Source organism: Sebastes fasciatus, chromosome 3 (genome assembly GCF_043250625.1).
Source record: "Sebastes fasciatus isolate fSebFas1 chromosome 3, fSebFas1.pri, whole genome shotgun sequence".
NCBI lineage: Eukaryota > Metazoa > Chordata > Actinopteri > Perciformes > Sebastidae > Sebastes > Sebastes fasciatus.
This window is the reverse complement of record NC_133797.1, coordinates 10,397,862-10,413,413: the sequence shown is the minus strand read 5'-3', so window position 1 is coordinate 10,413,413 and position 15,552 is coordinate 10,397,862. Positions and strand designations below refer to the sequence as shown.

The 15,552-nt window shown below is 44.3% G+C and overlaps 1 protein-coding gene and 2 non-coding genes across 11 annotated transcripts in view; all 3 read left to right on the top strand.

Moving 5' to 3' along the window:
* The window catches only part of htt (huntingtin), a 49,404-nt gene that overhangs the window by 16,699 nt on the left and 17,153 nt on the right, over window positions 1-15,552 (top strand). For all 9 annotated transcript variants that reach the window (XM_074628831.1, XM_074628827.1, XM_074628830.1 and 6 more), the window contains 31 exons: window positions 34-131; window positions 223-362; window positions 441-504; window positions 636-736; window positions 1,981-2,127; window positions 2,257-2,377; window positions 2,507-2,652; window positions 4,163-4,347; window positions 4,509-4,732; window positions 4,876-5,002; window positions 5,102-5,226; window positions 5,610-5,720; window positions 5,883-5,960; window positions 6,628-6,851; window positions 6,963-7,041; window positions 7,222-7,383; window positions 7,479-7,534; window positions 7,651-7,799; window positions 8,020-8,156; window positions 8,262-8,378; window positions 9,196-9,318; window positions 10,347-10,606; window positions 10,748-10,890; window positions 11,075-11,303; window positions 11,394-11,538; window positions 11,663-11,842; window positions 12,011-12,187; window positions 12,452-12,528; window positions 14,491-14,626; window positions 14,760-14,882; window positions 14,998-15,205. In XM_074628831.1, the coding sequence (XP_074484932.1) occupies window positions 34-131; window positions 223-362; window positions 441-504; window positions 636-736; window positions 1,981-2,127; window positions 2,257-2,377; window positions 2,507-2,652; window positions 4,163-4,347; window positions 4,509-4,732; window positions 4,876-5,002; window positions 5,102-5,226; window positions 5,610-5,720; window positions 5,883-5,960; window positions 6,628-6,851; window positions 6,963-7,041; window positions 7,222-7,383; window positions 7,479-7,534; window positions 7,651-7,799; window positions 8,020-8,156; window positions 8,262-8,378; window positions 9,196-9,318; window positions 10,347-10,606; window positions 10,748-10,890; window positions 11,075-11,303; window positions 11,394-11,538; window positions 11,663-11,842; window positions 12,011-12,187; window positions 12,452-12,528; window positions 14,491-14,626; window positions 14,760-14,882; window positions 14,998-15,205 (4,392 nt within the window). The remainder of the gene's footprint in view (window positions 1-33; window positions 132-222; window positions 363-440; window positions 505-635; window positions 737-1,980; window positions 2,128-2,256; window positions 2,378-2,506; window positions 2,653-4,162; window positions 4,348-4,508; window positions 4,733-4,875; window positions 5,003-5,101; window positions 5,227-5,609; window positions 5,721-5,882; window positions 5,961-6,627; window positions 6,852-6,962; window positions 7,042-7,221; window positions 7,384-7,478; window positions 7,535-7,650; window positions 7,800-8,019; window positions 8,157-8,261; window positions 8,379-9,195; window positions 9,319-10,346; window positions 10,607-10,747; window positions 10,891-11,074; window positions 11,304-11,393; window positions 11,539-11,662; window positions 11,843-12,010; window positions 12,188-12,451; window positions 12,529-14,490; window positions 14,627-14,759; window positions 14,883-14,997; window positions 15,206-15,552) is intronic.
* Window positions 3,160-3,289, top strand: LOC141765465 (small Cajal body-specific RNA 14). Its single transcript, XR_012593514.1, has one exon.
* On the top strand, window positions 6,029-6,158 carry LOC141765464 (small Cajal body-specific RNA 14). Its single transcript, XR_012593513.1, has one exon.

Sequence of the window (15,552 nt, the reverse complement as noted above, 5' to 3'; positions counted from 1 at the left end):
TCTCTCTCACCTGTACGTCCTGCTGCTCTCCAGGTAACCCTCTGTCCCTGGTGGACTTGGTGCCTTTGCTCCAGAAGACTTTGAAAGATGAATCCTCCGTCACCTGCAAGATGGCTTGCTCTGCAGTGAGGGTAAGACCTATCTGTACGAGTGTGTGAGTAAGTAAGTGTGCTCTGCGTGTGTGTGAGTTTGAGTCTGACCTTTTTTATATGTGTGTTTCAGCACTGCATCATGACTGTGTGCAGCAGTACCCTGAGTGAGCTCGGCTTGCAGCTGATGATAAACCTTCTTGCTCTGAGGGACTCCTCCTATTGGCTTGTTCGCACTGAGCTCTTGGAGACCCTGGCTGAGATGGACTTTCGGTAGGATCAATTTTGATCTTCTTTTTAATGTATTACCTGTGATTGCCTACTAAAGATATTCACTCTTTACTATTTTAGGTTAGTTAATTTCCTGGAGAGGAAAACGGAGACTTTACACAAAGGGGATCATCACTACACTGGGGTAAGTTCTCCATTCTACCTTCCCTGTAGTATATTTTTAGACACAAACACATGCAGGGTGTCTCTTAAAAGTTTTCAACTTGAGTTGCTGAGACTGTGGTCCCTAATTCGTCTCCATCACTCTCTATCTAGCGGCTGCGGCTGCAGGAAAGAGTCCTGAATGATGTGGTCATCCGTCTGTTGGGAGATGACGACCCCAGAGTCCGGCACGTGGCAGCCTCTGCTGTCAGCAGGTATACTATCTCTTCTCATATACTGTATTGTATATATACATATCTTGTAAACTAGGGGTGTAAGAAAATATCGATTCACGTGAGTGATATTATGTTTTGTATCGATTCTCAAAAAACTCTATCAATTTTTAATTAACCTCTTAAAAATCTGACGGCGGACCGGCCGCTATTCTGTCTTTGGGAGGTTGTAGCAGGCTTAGTTTTAAACTTAGAGTGAAGGTCCTTGTATCATATGAAACTAGAATCCATTGGCACCAACAATGTCATACTTGCTTGTCGGGAAGGAGGCTAAATAACGCTCCAAAGTTTGCTCCAAAAACTTTTGGTTAGGGAAAAACTGGTTTGGTGATTTTCAAAGGGGTCCCTTGACCTCTGACCTCAAGATATGAAAATGAAAATGGGTTCTATGGCTACCTACGAGTCTCCCCTTTACAGACATGCCCACTTTATGATAATCTCATGCAGTTTGGGGCAAAGAACATGCAGTTTTTTTAATGCAGTATAAATGTGTTATTTTTGCCTATTCTAAAATGGTGTATTTGAATATTTCTGCATACTGGAGTCCCTAAACAGTCTTGGAATTACATAAATTAGGTATCACTGTAAAGCTGTGACTCTCGTGGAGCCAATGAGTCTAATTGCATTCATGTTTGATGATGTTAGGTTCCCATAGTTAGTCCCCATAGTAGCCATTTCACATTTTTTTAATCAGATTTTATACACATGGTGGTGTGTCTTTATACTATGACAGTTTTTTCTTAGCTTTTCCCTCTCCAGTAGCTCTGCCCAGGTGTGTTACACTCCTCAACGAGGTTCCCCAGGTGTGCTGCATTTGCTCAATGAGGTTGGGAAGGAAGTGCTTAAAAGCTCCTGTGCCAGCAGCAGAAGGGAGAGGCTTCTGGTGTGGGGACTGCTGGTTTTGCTGCCTCTCAGTTTAGGACTTGATATTTTGTCTTTTCCATATTTCCTTGTTAATAAATCCTATGGATTTGAGAGTTTTAAAGGTGTCTTCTGTGTTTGGTTTGGGTCAGTGTTGGAGTGCTGTTCGCCCCAATAGGGCTGCCCAAGGGTGGGGCGTAAAACCCCTGTATCATATCGTAATATTCTTGCCAATACACAGCCCTATTGTATACTTGACAATTTGGTACAAGTTATTAAAAGTGTTTTTTTCCTTCCAATGTCTCCCTTCTCCTTCTCCTCTAATCCTTCCCACATGTCTCTGTGCCTCTCTCTCCCTCTACCAGGCTGGTTTCCAGGATGTTCTATGACTGTGACCAGGGTCAAGTGGACCCAGTGGTGGCTATTGCTCGGGACCAGAGTTCAGTCTACCTGCAGCTGCTGATGCATGAGACACAACCCCCCTCAATGTTCACAGTTAGTACAATCACAAGGTATGTGAACACAGAGACACACTACTTTGGTGTCACACCTCCTAGGCTCTCAATGCCATCCTACTGCTTAGAAATAATTCTCAAGATCATTGGTCACTTCTCAACTCTGCTCTTTTCTCTGTCTGCCAGGACGTACAGAGGCTACAACTTGTCCAACAATGTGTCTGATGTCACAATCGAGAACAATTTGTCCAGAGTGGTTACTGCCGTCTCCCACGCTTTCACCTCCTCGTCCTCCAAAGCCCTGACTGTGAGCTTTCAAACATACATTGACGCTTTAACTTTTCTTTTTGCTCGCTATATGAAACCTTTCTGGTGTGTGTTTTTTGTTTTCATGACAACATGTTTAAATACCCTTCCTTTGTCTGTTTCTCTGCAGTTTGGCTGCTGTGAGGCCTTGTGTCTCCTGGCTTCAAATTTTCCAGTGTGCACTTGGAGTACAGGCTGGCACTGCGGCTATGTTAGCTCCAGTAGCAGCTTTTCTTCCCGCTCTAGTCTCAACCGCAGCAGGGGCAGGGCCCTCAGGTTTGTCATCCTTTTTATCTGTACATTTAAAGCTAGGGGAGGCGGTTCATGTTTGGCGTTATTCGGCAAAAATTCCATAATAACCCTTCAGCATATTGTATTTCAAGTGGTACCACAGGATAGGCAGTTTTCTGGGGAAAAAAGGCAAAACAAATGCCAGAATTTGGAAATGGAGCCCTCATCCTGCAGCTCTCCTCTCTGTCCTAAACCCCTCCCACCAGACGAGCGGGGACATGTGCACACACTTTATACAGTATCCAGTACTCGTCATTCATTTAAAACATCATCCCAATCATCATCGGGATCCTGATCCCGTTATATAGCGGCAATTCTATGAGAATTGCCGTCCTGTTTTCTTTGCAAACTGGTGGGCCTGTAAAGCCCTTTGAGATGACATACTGTGATTCGAGGCTTTAGCTAGCTACAGTATCGGCAACATTTTCTCTCCATCTCACGGATTGTATATTTTTTTTTTTTTTTTTGTATTGTCACATTTATTGTGTGTGTGTGGCAGTCTTTATGGTTCCAGCACTGAGCGGTGTGCTGCAACCGGTGTGACTCCACACAGAGTGAGGCTGGATCCGAACGACAGGGGCTGTAAAGGCGTTGGTTTCCCTGAGCGATGGTTCCATACATCTTTATACGCACGCACACCTGTGCCTTTTGAGACACAACATATTCCCCAACTGTTAGAGAAGCATGATGAAGAAGGATGATGTAATACTTTGCATTTCATAACAGTGAATAGCTTGCACAGAATTTATTTCATAATAAATATTTCTTAAACCCCCCCCCCCCCCCCCCCTCCAAAAAACAGATCATTGTTAAAGATATAATTTTATTTGCATTAAGCACAGCCAGTCTGACTGATCTCAGTAAACAGTTGGTTATGTCCCCTTCAGTAATTACTCCTGCAGGGACTTTACCCCTCACAAAGAAAGGTGCTGTAAAGCCCTTTGAGATGACATACTGTGATTTGAGGCTTTCGCTAGCTACAGTATCGGCAACATTTTCTCTCCATCTCTGAAACGCGTCGCCGATATTGACCCTCTTTTTGATAAGTCTGTCTTATTTTTTGGGATTGCTTTGCAGTGTCGACTGTTGTTGCCAATAATGGAATAGCAACTTTTCCTGGGACGTGCACGCGCATCTGCATCTGCAACCAATAGGAACGCTCTCTCTCTGAAATGACCAAAGTCATGAAATCTGAAGTCTGAAATGACCAAAGTCTCCCGTCACAGGCTAGATTTTTTTTAAAGCCTGAAAACAGAGCCAAGCAGAGGTGCAGAAGTGTAGTTTCCTCTTAGAACACTTGAATTACAATACGCTGAAAGGTTATTATGAAATCTTTGCCCAATGATGCCAGAAATATACTGCCTACCACTGCTTTAATGACATCCTAGTTGCTTATTCTGCATTCTGACAACACATTACTCTTTCTCTTCATTTCATTTCCTATTTTTTCTGTCCACACCTGATTATCTTCTGTCTTCGCCTCTCCGTTCTGCAGCGTGTCACAGCCCAGTAGCGCTCCGGCCTCTTCAACCACCTCCACATCTGCACCAGACACTGAGCGAAGGACTCTGACAGTAGGAATGGCCAACATGGTCCTCTCCTTACTCTCCTCCGCCTGGTTTCCACTGGATCTCTCGTCACACCAGGATGCACTTTTGCTTTCTGGCAATCTGCTTGCTGGTGTGTAATATATACATACAAATTTTACCTGAACATCCTGGTCATGTAGATTGAAATTATACTGCATTTGCAGACATGCCACCAATCTCGCAAACAAAACCCCTGAGGCAAAAGCAGCAACATGTTATTGACTAACACGTTTTTTTTAATGATGTTCCCAGCTGTGGCTCCTAAATGCATGCGCAACCCTTGGTCTGGAGAGGAAGAAGGCAGCAGCGGTAGCACGAACACCAGCGCAGGCCCAAATAAGATGGAGGAGCCCTGGGCAGGGCTGTCGGAGCGCTCCCTGGTGGCCATGGTGGAGCAGCTCTTCTCTCACCTACTGAAGATCCTCAACATCTGTGCCCATGTGCTGGACGACATACCACCCGGACCAGCGGTTAAGGTTCATACAGTCTTTGTGTTTGGTTTAATTGGGTCAAATAGATTATTTGTAAGTTACACTTATCTGCTTCTTGACTACAAGTTCCATCCACAGGAAGGCCATTGTACTGAGTTGACTTTTTGTACTCTGCTCCATCCTTTTAGGCCACCCTCCCCTCCCTGAGCAACACCCCCTCCCTCAGTCCCATCCGGAGAAAGGGCAAGGAGAAGGATGTTGTTGAGCCCAGTGCTGCCCCTATGAGCCCAAAGAAAAGCAATGAGGTCAACACAGGTACGTGCACACCTGACCATGCACTAGCACAGGTACAGATAATCTCTCTGAGGTGTCTGAATATTTAAATAAGCTTGATGTTGTGCTTTTTGTGAGCAGGCAGGCCAGCAGACGGCACTGGGTCAATTGCCGTGAACAAATCTACCACCTTCGGCAACTTCTATCACCTGCCGCCCTACCTCAAGCTCTATGATGTCCTCAAAGCTACACACGCCAACTACAAGGTCAGAACATGCATCCATTTTTATATATAATATTCAACTTGCAACTGGCGGACCAACTCCGGGTCATCGATCGGGCCAGAATTTACAAATAAATAGGATTTAAACCTGAAGAAAAACAAATTCATAACTGATGACGGTTGCGGCGAGAAAAGAGGACACAGCGCACTGACAAACAAGACAGAGCAGAAAATACATGTAATATCTGGAGTGTATATCAATAATGCTACCAAATAAACAAAAATTAGCAAAAGAAAAAAAGGTGTTGATTCATAAGGCAAGAGAGAGGTCAAGTGGGTAAATGTGGCCCTCTGAACAATATAGTTGAGTAGCCCTGTCCTTAATGGTGGTTGATGGTGGTGTTAACTGTGTTTGTTATCTCCTAGGTGACGCTGGACCTCCACAGTAGCCAGGAGAAGTTTGGAGGTTTCCTGCGTTCCACGCTAGATGTTCTGTCTCAGCTCCTGGAGCTGGCCACACTACATGACATCAGCAAGGTAAAGATATGACATCAGCTCTATTGGAAACCAGACATTGTTAAAGTGTTTCGAAGCAAATTAAGTTAATTTGTTTCATTCATATAAGCCAACGTATCACCACTCTTTTTCACATTTGACTGAACTCAAATGAATAAAATGATGTACCATATTCTCTGTCAGTGTGTGGAGGAAATCTTGGGCTACCTCAAGTCCTGCTTCTCCAGAGAACCAACCATGTCTACTGTTTGTGTGCAACAGGTCAGTAATCTGTGTTGTGTATGTCTCTTATTGTAGATGTAGTTTTTTGTATTGTCACGTTTGTGTGTGTGGCAGTCTTTATGGTTCCAGCACTGAGCGGTGTGCTGCAACCGGTGTGACTCCACGCAGAGTGAGGCTGGATCCTGCCGACAGGGACTGTAAAGGCGTTGGTTTCCCTGTGCGATGGTTCCATACATCTTTATACACGCACACACCTGTGCCTTTTGAGACACAACCTATTCCCCAGCTGTTAGAGAAGCATGATGAAGGATGATGTAATACTCTGCATTACATAACGGTGAATATAGTTTGCACAGAATTTATTTCATAATAAATATTTCTTAAAAAAAACAAAACGGATCATTGTTAAAGATACAATTTTATTTGCATTAAGCACAGCCAGTCTGACTGATCTCAGTAAACAGTTGTTTATGTCCCCTTCAGTAATTACTGACTAATTTACTTAATCTTCGCAGGTCTTTAGATTACAGTAGAAACGCAGACGACAGTGGCTGAAGGAACCTTTTAGTTCCTTGAAAAGTAGTTCCAGGGACTAAAAGCCAGTTTATTTAGGAAAGACTTTGAAAATGCACCACATCTAAACAAATATGGACTCCAAACTATTTGTTTTTTTTTCTTTAGTAACTTAAGACTTCTCTTTCTTCAGCTGTTGAAGACCCTGTTTGGCACCAACCTGGCCTCCCAGTGCGAGGGCATCCTGAGCGGACCCAGCCGTTCCCAGGGCAAGGCCCTCCGTCTCGGCTCGTCCAACCTGCGACCGGGCCTCTACCACTACTGCTTCATGGCGCCGTACACTCATTTCACTCAGGCTCTCGCCGACGCTAGTCTCCGGAACATGGTGCAGGCTGAACAGGAGCAGGACACATCTGGGTGAGTTGTAGCAACACACGGATTAGACACAGGAGCACAAAAGGCTTCCGGATAAATACACAGAAATACAGGTAGAACATTACAGGACCTGCCTTCTTTTTCAACTTCTAGATGGTTCGATGTGATGCAAAAAGCTTCGAACCAGCTGAGGTCCAACATTGCAAATGCGACACGCAACAGAGGAGACAAGGTGAACTTACACTGTTCAGCTACCTTTTTTTAAGTTGAGATTGTAAACAGCTAAAAATATATGTTGAAGATTAAGCTGAAGATGCCAAATGTTTTCCATAATGGATGATTTTCATTCCTCATTTGCTTGAGTGAAGTGCTGCTGTTCTGAAAGCTCTGACCTCATCTTTGTTTTTTCCAGAACGCCATCCACAACCACATTCGTCTGTTTGAGCCGCTGGTGATCAAAGCGTTGAAGCAGTACACTACCAGCACATCTGTGGCCCTGCAGAGACAAGTACTGGATCTGCTCGCCCAACTTGTGCAGCTGAGAGTCAACTACTGCCTGTTGGACTCAGATCAGGTAAAACAAAAACAAAAAAACACATGATTTTTGCATGAGTTCATCTTCAACTTGTGGAATTGAGAGCTCACTCAGGAGGATATTTTCTGTTTCAGGTGTTCATAGGCTTTGTCCTGAAGCAGTTCGAGTATATTGAAGTGGGACAGTTCAGGTGAGTTTTTTCTTTGTGACTCATGTAAAAGAGCAATGCATTGTGGCATTTTCAGAAACCCATGTGTCTCTCCTACCACACCGACCTGTGAACTAAAATAATGCGTGTTCTTACAGAGACTCGGAGGCCATCATTCCCAACATCTTCTTCTTCCTGGTGCTGCTGTCTTATGAGCGTTACCACTCCAAGCAGATAATCAGCATCCCCAAAATCATCCAGCTGTGTGACGGCATCATGGCGAGCGGCAGGAAAGCAGTAACGCATGGTGAGCGGAATAAAAGCAATACACACTACATACACAATCATTTCTTCTACTTGTGAACACATTTCACTGAAGTTTACTCTCCCTTACATTTCTAAATATTACTTCAAACAAACGCATAACCTCAAAACATGCTTGTTCCCTAATGTTTGTCATAAAAACAGACATGGATATCGAGTCTGAATTACAGAAATTCAGTTTTACTTTCCTCCTTCCTCCACAGCCATCCCAGCCTTGCAGCCAATAGTCCACGACCTGTTTGTGTTGAGGGGCTCAAACAAAGCAGATGCAGGCAAAGAGCTGGACACACAGAAAGAAGTGGTGGTCTCCATGCTGCTCAGGCTTGTGCAACACCATCAGGTACGGTCACAAATGGATTCAAACGGACACAGCATGCTAATGTCATAAAACATTGCAACCAATCTTTTTTGTGCCTGACATTTGCTTTTACATGCGTTGTTGTAGGTGTTGGAGATGTTCATTCTTGTACTGCAGCAGTGTCACAAAGAGAACGAGGACAAGTGGAAGAGATTGTCCAGGCAGATTGCTGACGTCATACTTCCCATGATTGCTAAGCAGCAGGTAGGAAAACGCATGCAGGTGTATCGTGTCCTCTTTGACCTGGAAATTCAAATCAAGCTATTTTTAACCGTGAGCTCAAACATGTTGGTGCACACTGACAAATATTAGCCGTTGAGACCATAATGTATGAAATGGTTTGGTAAAAACTAGGGCTGTCAAAGTTAACGCGATATTAACGTAAATTAGTATTAACGCGACTAATTTCTTTAATCCAACTTGAGATTTTTAGGTTGTAGCGGGCTCAGTTTTAAAGCTAGAGTGAGGATAGTGGTATCATATGAAACAAGAAAACCTATGGAATCCATTAGGGCCAACCATGTCATACTATCTTATGCTACATTTTGGCGAGGAAAAACTGGCATGGCCAGATTCAAAGGGGTCCCTTGACTTCTGACCTATGTGAATGAAAATGGGTTCTATGTGTACCCACAAGCTTGAGTTTGCCATGTTATGATTTGAGCATATTTTTTATGCTAAATGCAGAACCTGTGAGGGTTTCTGGACAAGATTTGTCATTGTTTTGTGTTAATTGATTTCCAATAATAAATATATACATACACTTGCATAAAGCAAGCATATTTGTCCACTCCCATGTTGATTTAGAGTATTAAATAAAAGAGTATTAAATACTTGGCAAATCTCCTTTTAAGGTACATTTTGAACAGAAAAAAAATGTGCACTTAATTTGCGATTAACTGCAATTAACTATGGACATTCATGTGATTATTTATGATTAAATGTATTGGTCGATTGACAGCCCTAGTAAAAACCTTTTATTCGTCATCAATTAATGTTTATATATGTTGTGTACTCACAGATGCACCTGGACTCTCCGGAGGCGTTGGGAGTGTTGAACACTCTGTTTGAGACTGTGGCGCCCTCCTCTCTCAGACCTGTAGACATGCTGCTCAAGAGTATGTTCGTCACCCCGGTCACCATGGTGAGACATCTCATCTGATATCTGAACATGCACAAAGACCTGGACGGACTTTCAACTTGCCTATCTGATTTACCTTAAAAGGATAGTTGGGGTGTTTTTGAAGTGGTGTTGTATGAGGTACTTATCCGTAGTCAGTGTATTACCTACAGTAGATGGCGGTCAGCACGCCCCAAGCTTGGAGAAACAGACAGGAGTTGCTGCACGGGAGCAAAGCAGTGAACTGCTGTGGACAGGGGCAGCAGCAAAATGTATATTACCCACCTAAAAGAAAGGTTCACCTAAAAAAATCTGTATCGGTTTAAGTGTACACTATATTTAGAATATTTTCACCGCTTTACCTTGCCGTCAGACAGCCCTTTCCGACGGGGAACTGAAGCAGTTGTATAAACAGTGATTTTACCTCGCAGAACATGGGAGTTGCTGGTCTACCGCTGCCTTGATCACTGAGTTTGTGTGACTTTGGTGAATCTGAACGTACCCTTTAAAAACACTTAAATCACACTAACGCAAACTAACGAACCGATCGAAGCAGCGGTAGACCAGCAACCCACGTGTTCTGCGAGGTAAAATAACTGTTCTTGTCATGGAGTCTGGTGACTTTGAAGATAGAAAAGATGGATACAACTGCTTCAGTTCCCCATCGGAAAGGGCTGTCTGACGGCAAGATAAAGTGGTGAGAATATTCTAAATATAATGTACACTTAAACTGATGCTGATTTTATTTATTTATTTTTTTAGATGAGCCTTTCTTTTAGGTGGCTAAAATACATTTTGCTGTCGTCCCCGTCCACAGCAGTACATTGCTTTGCTCCTGTGCCCATACTGCTGCGTCATCTACTGTAGGTAATACACTGATTATGGATGAGTACCCCAAACAACCCCACTTCAAAACATCCGAACTATCCTTTTAACACGCCTTGTCTACTTTTTGTTAAGTGATTACAAAAGTTAGATTTTATTAAAGTTTTGTTAAAGTATTTAAGTTTAAATTATAGATTTGACTTGAACTCAAACCTCTGCTCTCCCAGGCATCGGTAGCTACAGTCCAGCTGTGGGTGTCTGGTATCCTGGCAGTGCTCAGGGTTCTCGTCTCCCAGTCCACTGAGGACATTGTCCTGTCACGGGTCCACGAGCTCTCCCTCACCCCGCACCTCCTCTCCTGCCACACAATCCGTCGTCTGCATCAGCAGTGCCCCTCCCCGAGTGACCCACCCATTGCCGACACACTCGGCAGCCAGGAACCTAATGGTGAGGCACAAAAAGCCCTGCCGGAGGAAACCTTTGCCAGGTTAGTGATTGTGTTCACTGTCTGATGCTTCTCACGGAAGGCTTGAGGGATGTTTTTACTCGGACAATGCTTTTATTTTCCTACTTTGCCTCCACGTGTCTTTTTTTCACTTGACATATGTCCCCTATTCCGTCCTTCCAGGTTCCTGCTCCAGCTGGTAGGAGTGTTGCTGGATGACATTTCCTCCAGACAGGTTAAAGTGGACATTACAGAGCAGCAACACACCTTCTACTGCCAGCAACTGGGCACACTGCTCATGTGTCTCATACATGTCTTCAAAAGTGGTGAGCTTTATATCATTTCAATGGTCATTTTTGTTGTGACTAAAACGGGTAGATATTAAGCTTTAGAATGAAATGCGTCACATTTCACCAAATCAGTTGCATGATGTTCTTTTGATATTGGTGCACTTTGAATACAAACCATTTTACTTGAACACCATGACAGCCCTTTCCCTTTTCCTTCCAGGAATGTTCCGCAGGATCACAGCTGCAGCTAGCCGTCTCCTGAAGGGTGAGGGTGGAGGTGGACAGACTGGCACCGAGGCCGGCCTCTTTTACCCTTTAGAGGGTCTGAACAGCATGGTGCAGTGCCTGATCACCACCCACCCCTCCCTGGTGCTGCTGTGGTGCCAGGTCCTCCTCATCATCGACTACACCAACTACTCCTGGTGGACTGAGGTGCACCAGACACCCAGGTAAAGTTGCAGTGCAACAAATTGTCCAAAATTGAACTTGAGCACAGGACTATATCTTGTGACAATCTACCCCGTCTCATCCTTGTCTAGCGGGAGACACAGCCTCTCGTGCACAAAGCTGCTGAGCCCTCACTCCTCAGGGGAGGGAGAGGAGGAGAAACCCGAGGCTCGGTTAGCTATGGTCAACCGAGAGATCGTACGCAGGGGAGCCCTCATCCTCTTCTGCGACTATGTGGTGAGATGCTTACAAAATATTTTAAGACTGTTGGAATAAGTCATAAATAGAAAAAATGTTTTGATTACGCAAATCTTATGTTTTAAGTTGACGTGCAATTTTTGATTTTCTCACGGAAAAATAGTGTCAGAACCTCCACGACTCGGAGCATCTGACCTGGCTGATTGTCAACCACGTGCGTGACCTCATCAACCTTTCCCATGAGCCTCCAGTGCAGGATTTCATCAGCGCTGTGCACCGCAACTCAGCTGCCAGCGGTCTCTTCATCCAGGCCATCCAGTCCCGCTGTGACAACCTCAGTACTGTGAGATTACACCCTTTTAGCTATTATATATATATATATATATATCACCCAGTGTTCATTTTATTTTTTGGTTTGCATCCCCTCTCTTCTTTCACTGCCCTTTCTCTTTGCTCTCCTTCTGTCATCCCTTTTCTGCCTTACTAACTGAATCCTCTCCTCCTTTTGCAGCCTACCATGTTGAAGAAGACTCTGCAGTGTCTGGAAGGCATCCACCTGAGTCAGTCTGGCTCCCTGCTGATGCTTTATGTGGACAAGCTGCTCAGCACACCCTTCAGGGTTCTGGCTCGCATGGTGGACACACTGGCGTGTCGCAGGGTGGAGATGCTGCTGGCTGAGACACTACAGGTGCAGCTTATGTATTGGTTTGCATTTACTTGTCACAAGGGAGTTTGCTTCTTGTGATAAATTCTGTCTTAGCATCATGAGCACATAGGAGAGCCTTATCTGTATATAAGACTCCTGAATACCTTGATAGAAATAGATAAACATTCATATGTAAACTGTCTCTTTCTGTGAAGCTTTGGGAAAAGCTGTGAATGTCTTGCTTAGGAAAAAAACTGTTGTTAATGTTGCACTAATGTTGTGTTGTTCTGTCCCTCCAACCTGCAGAACAGTATAGCTCAGGTGCCTGTGGAGGAACTGGACAGGATCCAGGAATACCTCCAGACTAGTGGCCTGGCTCAGAGGTAAACATCTTCTCTATTGCAGCCAATTTGAGGAATGTTTTGCTTCAGTTATAATGTATAGTGGAGCAAAACTGGCATTTTATCAATGTGGCAAATTCTAGTTTTTTTGTTCTCACCTGTAACAACTAGTCCCAATCAGCAGAAGGGGGTACGCGCTACGCATAGGCGGTATTACGGTATATCATGGTATTTAGAAATCCCGCCAGTATGATTTTCAATACCGTCATAAATACAGACACTACTCTTTCTATGATGTTGTATTTTAGTGATGTATTTTAGTGCGCAGTACGAGCCGCCAGAGGTCGTTCTCTATGGTGTAACAGGTGGCTGAGCTCAGAAAGATGGCGCCCCAGTGTTTTGGGTTTAGTCTTCTTCAAACTACAAAAGCAGTTTATAGCCACATGATTTCATTCAACTGCCAGCCCACTGATGTGTCGGTACCGCCGATACCCGCTGTGTGCGGCCTGAGACAGTTCAGAGAGGAGACAGCGCACTGAGTGTTAGTTTCCTGTATCGGTGTCACGTGGGTTTCTCCATGGCCCCGCCCCTTTAGAAGACTAACGGCATGTCCTGAGTCTATTAACTCCAATGGGAGAAGTGAACCTGAACACAGATTATGACCAATTCTTTTGCCTTATAGTCACCAAAGTAACCAGAGCCACAAATCTTCCAAACATTTTGACACTAAAATGGCATTTTTAAGACAGACAAAATTTCAGACAGACAAAATTAACTTTGTTCCAGACTTTTCTCTCTCAGCAACAGATTTCATGAGATCTGGCCAGTAATATTCGCTAACGCCCTAGCTAACTAACTTTCATAATGCTAAATATGGGTGTTAACTGTGTAAATGTTGGCAAAAGAAAATATAAAATACATTAAACAAATATAACCCAATCTGCTTTCATCCATCCACACGACAATCACAACACTTTAAAAAGAGTTGGGGGGGGGGGGTGGGAGGCGAACACCCCATGACCGGGCTCACCTAGGACACAGGAAGTGTATACCATTTCAAAACATTGGCAGAGCTTGTAATGCGTCATCTTTGTTATAAACATCTTTGGTGTGGTGTAACATTAGCGAGTGTGTGGTGTATGGCGTCAAATTTATGTAATATGTCGTGAGCAATGCTCTCGAGCAAATTATACTATTAGGGAGAGAGAGATATAATCAGTTATTAGTAACTTAGCTGTGAATGTAGCAGTTCAGTGTGTGTACAGTTTAGGCTATTTGTCTGTGAATAAATGCTGTAACTCCGGGGTTTGCTTGCCACCTGCTGCTGATTAAAGTGAAGGGGGGTTAGCCCCGAAGTTAGCCACAACTTTGGCTCAGGCTCTTGAAGGGATAGTTTGGGTGTTTTGAAGTGGGGTTGTATGAGGTACTTATCCGTAGTAGGTTTATTACTTACAGTAGATGACGGTCAGCACAACCCCAGCTTGGAGAAACAGACAGGAGTACGGACACTGGAGCAAAGCAATACAGGGCTGTGGATGGGGACGGCAGCAAAACGTATTTTGGCCTCCTAACAAGGCTCCTCTATAACAATCAATATCAGTTTAAGTGTACGCTATATTTAAAATATTTTCACTGCTATATCTTGCCGTCAGACAGCCCTTTCCTTCTCCTTTCCGACGGGGAACTGAAAATGAAACTTATCTACGCTCTCTCCAAAGCCAGCATGCTCAGATGACAAACGGTATAGATACGTTTCACCTTCAGTTCAGTTCATTGTTGGAAAATACCGTCATCTACTGTAATACACCTATTATGGATAAGAACCTCATACAGCCCCACTTCAAAACACCCAAATTATCTCATTAAGGTGGAACAGCTATTCTCATTTTAGTGACAAGCCACTCCTCCGTGTTTTGATTGAAGCTATCCATCTACAGGGCGGTTAACACTTTTTTGTCAATTGTAAAAATGTGTCGTAACCTCTGTTCATCTCTCTTATCACAGGCATCAGAGGTTCTACTCCCTGCTGGACAGGTTCAGAGCCACTGTTGCTGACACCAGCAGCCCCACCCCTCCTGTGACATCACACCCACTGGATGGAGATCCACCACCTGCCCCTGAGCTGGTCATTGCAGATAAGGTGAGTGAATTAGAGAATCAGGGTGTGCATATGTGTTTCATGTTTTTACTGAGTGTCTTGATCCTGCAAAGTAAAGAAATTCAGAACGGGATGTATAAATATTTTCTGTACATAATTACATTTTATTTTTCAGGAGTGGTACGTGGCTCTGGTGAAGTCTCAGTGTTGTCTCCGTGGAGATGTTTCCCTGTTGGAGACGACAGAACTCCTCACAAAACTACCTCCCGCTGACCTCTTTAACATCATGAGCTGCAAGGTGACACAGACTGCAGCGCTCAGATATCAAACCTCGAGGATAAATATTCTTGATCATATTGATTGATTAATATTGGATTATATTGCATCTGAACCTGACCTTTCCCCCCCCACAGGAGTTCAACCTAAGCCTGCTGTGTCCGTGTCTGAGTATGGGGATGCAGCGGTTAGCACGGGGTCAGGGGTTGCTCTTGTTGGAGACAGCCCTGCAGGTGACCCTAGAGCGACTCGCAGGGGTCACCGGGTCACTTCCTGTCCCGCACCAGTCCTTCCTGCCGCCCGCCCAGTCACAGCCCTACTGGAACCAACTGGCTGAGGTGTATGGTGAGAGTGGGAGGGAACGAGAGCTTGGTGGAAGAAAATACATAAATCAGAGTACTTTAATTTCATATTCTGTCAGATTGAGTCATCTCTAATGGCACATTCACACAGCAGACAGCGAACTTTTCGCACGCCACAATAACATACAAAGTCAATGCAAAGAGGCGAATAGACGCAAATTCGCGGCAGGCGAGTTGAAACTGGAGCGAGAAATTGGGAGGTGTCGCGAAAGCCTATCCGCGTTGAGATTCTCTTGCTGACGTCCTGACGTTTTTGAATCGGAGATTGGAAGACAAACTTGTTGTGGCTGTTTGCAGGCACCCAGAGCTACGATAGTACCTCGTATTTGT